This window comes from Anoplophora glabripennis, unplaced genomic scaffold (assembly GCF_000390285.2).
Source record: "Anoplophora glabripennis isolate ALB-LARVAE unplaced genomic scaffold, Agla_2.0 scaffold546, whole genome shotgun sequence".
Classification (NCBI taxonomy): Eukaryota; Metazoa; Arthropoda; class Insecta; order Coleoptera; family Cerambycidae; genus Anoplophora; species Anoplophora glabripennis.
In genome coordinates, this window is record NW_019426062.1 from 278,771 (window position 1) to 285,283 (window position 6,513).

General features: G+C 34.6%; 1 protein-coding gene across 1 annotated transcript in view; it reads right to left on the reverse strand.

Moving 5' to 3' along the window:
• Window positions 1–6,513, reverse strand: part of LOC108912519 (organic cation transporter protein) — a 72,736-nt gene that overhangs the window by 23,363 nt on the left and 42,860 nt on the right. Inside the window, exon 3 of the mRNA XM_018717759.2 lies at window positions 2,195–2,453. Coding sequence (XP_018573275.1) covers window positions 2,195–2,453 — 259 coding nt within the window. The remainder of the gene's footprint in view (window positions 1–2,194; window positions 2,454–6,513) is intronic.

Below are 6,513 nucleotides of genomic sequence, written 5' to 3' on the forward strand. Positions count from 1 at the left end.
TGCATTAACTTTTTGGTATCACTTTTTGCCGAATAGAAATCATTATCGAACAGGAACTAGTGGTTAGCGGATACATTTCATTAAATTTAACTGAAACAAATGCTCGGAAGTATTTAAAGTTCGTGTAGGAGGAAATATGCAGCCAAACTTGATTAGTTTAAATATTTTGGTTCCCCTATTTTTTGTCGTGGGAAGAAACTTGTCTAGATTTCAATGAAACATTTTACAAGCCTATTATTTATTTAATTAATGACTGAATTTAAACCATAACATTTACTTTTCAATGATATTTCCTTCAAATTTAGAGAAGCAAGTATACAATTACTCCTCCCTAAAAAAACATTTTCTCAGGCACAACCTTCGGATTTGAATAACAATGGAAATATACGGTGTCTGCGATAAATGTTATATAATTCTTGAAAAAGTCTTATAATGAGATAATGAAAATGCGAAGAAATTTATTAATAAAAAATATCGACAATAACTAGTTTTAACATTTCTAAAATTTATTTAAATCGAACTTATGGTTTTAATATGTACAGCTTTCTAAAATGTTCTAAATTGTTGAATCATTCAGTCTTTTATCGCATTCGCCTTGTAACCAAGTTACAGTTAACACTAATGAAACCCTTATCCCTACTTCTTTAAGCTTCTTTCATTTTGAAGTTAGCGACTAATCCTTCTTTACTCTTAGAAATTTATCCCCTGAAGTTAAATAATCGTATATTAATCTATACCTAAGGTTCTGAGATTTATTACTTTACTTCCAGCCAAAGAATACAAAATAAATCCAAGAAATCACAGCTCTGTAAGTATTAGGATACTAAGACATTTGTTGAAAGAATTTCTTGATTTATATTTGATAATGAAAATGATTTATGTAAAATTTAAAAATACAGGATGTTTTCTCTCATAAAAGTCATTCCTTAAGTCATTTTAAACTAGAAAGCCTTAATGAACCAAGGATCTAAAGCCACTGAGTCTCGGGTGGTAAACATGAGATTTTTAGTCAAATGTCTTTTGCTTAGATTGATAAAAAAATACGCATTCAAAATAATTTATATTCTTACCAAAAAGCAAAATTCAGTCATTTCTAAACGCACAAATACAAAATAAACTACAACATATGCTCAAAACGAACACCACCATTTTCGACACCTTCGAATCCAACTTTCGCGCACTCGCTGGAAAACACCTCAAGAAAAGGAAATAGTGGTACGCAAAAAAACACTCAGACACGGTCCAGTTCCAGATACCAACTATATTATGTATTGCTTGACAGCTTAGTACCTCGTGTTATCCGCCGCGCCGTTGTCACATTGCTCGATATGAATTTTATCGAATTTTAAATTTATTACAACGCTAATTATTTTTTTGAATTAAGCATAAATAATATTCCTTAATTAATCGAATATTAAGTTGGAGATTTTAATATTTTTTTTTTCTCGGAAATGGTTGAGTTTAGGATCCATAAGCTTTTTTTGTTTATTTTCTGTCGTCTGTTAAAATTGTGGCAGTCAAACTTCTAACACCCTGTATATTGAATGGAGCGATATTTTTATCAGTTCACCAACCTGTATCTCGAAAATTAGCGATTGTAAACTCTTGGCTTTTTGGTCTAAAATGATTCAAGGAACATCCTTAAATTATGACATTGACTTGTATAAAAGGTGTTTACAGACTTTGAGGAGAATTTTTAAAGAGAGGTAGAATGGATTATCAATAAGCATTTTCATTCATAAAAATGGTTGAAACTGTAAAATGTCGTTTTTTAATCATTTTTTCAAACACAGTTGAAGGTACAGACTTCAAACTTAGGACAGTACAGTACAGCACAGTACACAAATAATTTTAAGTTGCAGATGTTGATAATCGTTTTCAACCATAATTTTAATTTTTTGTGCAATTTACTAAATGCACCACTGACGAGTAAGTCCAAGATTAATGTTAATGTTAGGAACACCATCACCAAATGCAACAATACTGTTTTTTTTAACAATTGAAATGTATTACAGAATGGTGCAGCTGTTTTATTGATCTACGTATGGGTCTATGGTCCTACCAAATGGGCATGGGTTTTCGCAAACCTAAAAATTGTACTGGATTCCAACTATAATCTGCTCATTCAAGCTCATAATACCGTCATGGTTTTCAAAATTTGAAAAAGATATTAAAAATCCATCGTAATGCTCACCTAATATGTACATCATAGTAAAGCAGTTGTCGAAGGCCATGCCAACCAAGAATCTGCAAACGCAAAAAGACCAGAAGCTGCTGCAAAATGCCGTGGCGATTCCGCCGATGAATCCCACTATGTTGGTTCCTAGAAGAGCGGGGATTCTGCCAAATCTGTCTGCGATCCATCCGAAAACCAATCCTCCCAGTATGGCACCACAAAAGAAGATGGACTGTGCCGTAGAGGGAAGCGCTGAATTTTCGCAAACCCAATTTTGCTAGAAAATAAACATAATTCAACTAGATTAAAAAAGAAACAAACATATACGTATATTCGCTCAAGATGGAAAATTAAAAACAATTTTTCATGTATTTACGTTTGTTGTCCGTAAGTGGACATTCCAAAAGCTAACAGCAAATTAACAATGTTTTCAGAAAGGTGTACCCCACGAAGATACCATTTTATGTAAATTTTGAAATTAATAAAAAAAACAATAGACAGTTTTATGTAATGATGGCATATCTTTCTCCAATCAAGAAGACCTACAAAAGTTATTCATTTATTGAAGAAGTGCTTCCTGTTCTTCTTTATTGTGGGTGGATGGACCTATATTTTTGACTAAATATCCTATTTCTTGATTTTTTTTAATTTTTCGCTGAATTTAAGGCCTAATAAAAAATATCATTTTGCAGCACTCTTGAAAAAAATCAAAGACAATTGTTACTTAACTTTAAAAATTAAGTGTCAGTTTAGATTCGTAGCGTCGCTCTATTCTTTTGTCCGTTTAGGTTCTCTAGAACTAAGTAACTTTTTTATTATCAATTTGATGTAAAAAAGATATTCTTTATAAAAAGTTCTGGTTTTTGAAAAAGTGCTATTAAATTTTAAGAAATGGATCTTCAATTCAGAATAGTAAAAATGTAAAAATAACGTTTTATCAACATTTTCCACATCATTTGGATGAAACGCCTCAATTGGCTAGTTAGATTTCCCAATCGAACAGAGGCATCGACAAAAAGTAAAGTTTACTTTTCGCGTGCCTTATGAAATAATGTTGTTTTTAACGGACTTGTAATCCACGTACAATTACGAGGCGTGTAGAAAGTACAAATTATTTCCGGTGCTGCTTCTAGGTGTTTTCTGGTATTGACCCAGATATACTAGTGCGTGAATTATCTAGGAGGTTGAAATATAAAATGAAGGCTATTTTTATTTTTCACTATAAAATGCGTTACATTACGGTTAAGGGAGAATTGCTTTTTTTACAGACGCCCACATGTTTCTGGCGAACAAATGGGAACATTCAGGGTTAGAGGATACAGATGAAATTGATCATTTACTTTTAACGCGAAACAAATATTGTAACATTAATGCCATTGTCCGAATTAAAGTTTCCTACCACCCTATTAGGTACCGATTAATATACATTTCCTGTTATTGTTAAATACATCACATTTTCTGATATTAAACTAATAACAATTATAGCAAATATTTAGGAAGGAAATGCAAATATACCATTTTTGTAGTACCTGTATACCCTGTCTTTATTAACAATGGGTTCGTATGTATCCATAATACAGGGTGACCCACCAGTAACGCCTCGGTGGCTAGGGACCAAACGGTAAATGTTTCCTGAAACCTGTTTCGGTGGGTAGGTGAAATATACAGGGTGTCCAGGAAAAGCGTACCATATCAAAGTTATATATTTTTAAATGGAACACTGTATTTTACTGCATTTTTGAAAGCTCCGCAAAAAATTAGATGAAACGTTCTGCATACCTAGGACTTATTGTAAAAAGTAAAAATATGCTGGGTGTCCCATTTAAAATAACCAAATTATTGCTGTTTAAAGTTGAGAGAAGCATCCAGCAGTTTTTTGGACACCCTGTATAATACTATGTGACGACAAATATAATAATTTATAACTTCAAGGATCTAAAATACACCCTCCAAAACTGCTTCCTTAAAAATATTTTTTTATTGCTAATATTAAATTTCTACGCTAAGCCTGCATTTCCACTAAAATTGAAATATCTCACAAACAATAAATCCTAGGTATGCAAATCCTTTAATAAAGTTCACCTATTTTTTTACAGTGCTTTAAATAATTCAGTAAAATACAGGGTATTCCATTTAAAAATACATAACTTTGATATGGTAGGCTTTTCCTGGACATCCTGTATATTTCAAAAATGTAGCCGTAATCAAGTTACACGTACCCACCTAAACAGGTTTCTATAAGGTTTGCCGTTTGGTCCCTAGCGACCGAGACGGTACTTGTGCTACCCCCCCCCCCCCCCGTATATAATGGTTGATATAGTAGAAAACAACTATTCCGTGAGTGACTTAGTGCCCCGACAGACAATAAATTATATTTGCAATATCTACAAAAACACCTAGGACAACTTAAAATTTGAATCAGCAGACATATTCGGATTCGGACTTGTTTGTACTTATCAATACAGTGTAGGAAAGTACCGATGGTCTATCAGAAGTTACGTGAGATCGATAAAGTAAGCCATAGAAATCCATGTGATAGACAAGGATGGCTATAATGAAGGCGTCTAATAGTCAACGCCCATTTCGCCCTTCCACAAATAAGATCCACTTTTTATATAGCCATCCTTGTCTATCACATGGATTTCTATGGCTTACTGTATCGCTCTTACGAAACTTCTGATAGACCATCGGTACTTTCCTACACTGTATGACATAGATGAGACACATGATGTCCAACCACACAAACAGCACGCTCAATGCAGTTTTAGACATTGAGTAGCGAAGTTCATTAACAGATCCTATATACAGGGTGGTCCGAATTTTATGCAGGAAACTTCGAGGACAGATAGATCTCTTTAAAATAATAGGAGTTTGCCTTATAAACATAGGTCTGGAACGGCCTCGTTCTTGAGATACAGGGTGTTGAAGTTGTTAACAAATATATATTTTTTGTTTATATCTCAGGAATGTATTAACCGATCTCAATAAAATTTGGTACAAATAATGTACGATAGTAGGCCTTGCATTCCCTAAAATATGAGCTCTAAAGGTTTCACCAGTGGTGTACAACTGGACAGGGGTCACCCCCTTTTTATAAAAAAAAAACTACGCCACTGTATTTTTTACAAGTTATTGTAACGGATTTATATTCTAATGCATTACATAAGTAAAAAATGTGACCTGAATTTTTTCCCTAAGGTTCACCATTTTCAAGTTATTCATACAAATACAATCCCCTTGTGGCAGACACTTCAATCATAATATTACAAAAATATTTATGTTTGTGCATAAAAGTAAGTGCAATTTGTAAGCACATCAACAAAATTCTCCCCACATCACTTGTGAGGTAGTGTTCCTGGTGTGTTTTAGTTTTCCCTGGAGGCATTATCTTTACAAATAAGAACAATTTAAATCAAAATAATAATAAAAATACATGTATTTTACCAAGCAACAACAACTAAACAAGAAACAAAATTAACGTTAAGTATTTACAGCAATTGTTTAAAATTCGAACCACCCACATCGATACATTTCTGACATTTTCTATTAATTGAACTAATTGAAGCTAATATCATGTGGTGGTTTTCTTTTAATTCAATACACCTGTCTTCTATTCGCTGCATTAGTTGTGGTCTAGCATATATTGGAGTAGAGTAAACTTTTCAAGTAGGTCACCCCAAACATAGAAGTCCAGGGAGTTTAGATCTGGCGATCTGGCTGGCTAAGACACTGGACCCTCTGCACCATTATGGTTGGCATTGGCATTTGGTCTTCTACCTATCCATCATCTCATATAATTTTCATTAAGCCATTCTTGTATCAATATCAATATCAATTATCAATATATATTAAAATCTGATAGCTCCGTCTGCGTCGCACGATCGGCCCGAAAAAGCGTCGATTTCCAGACTCAAAGGCTTTGCGGGGAAGCCGCGCAGCGGCGACCCGCGGGGGGCGAAGCCCCCCATCTGCCTTCCTCCGTCCGAACGTCGTATTTTGATGCCGATTTTTTGTCGTCTTCGAGGTGAATTTTGAGTTTTCCTCGGGCTCTGCGAGGGGCGCGGCCCAATTTTTGTGTGAACGGCGATAGTCCGACACGCCCACCCGCAGAAATCAGACGGTCGCCGATCGCCTGGAATCGCGCGCGTTTACGGCTTTTTTATTTTTTATTTCCCCCCTTTTCTACGATATTTCATTTAAAACCGTGCCGAAGATACTCATATTTATCGACCGGATGCCTTCTTCCGACTTTTTATGTAGAACTCTCCGCGAAATCAAACGCGGGATTCGAAATGCGGCCGTAAATACGTTAAAATGCACTGTCTAGGAAGGCCGAA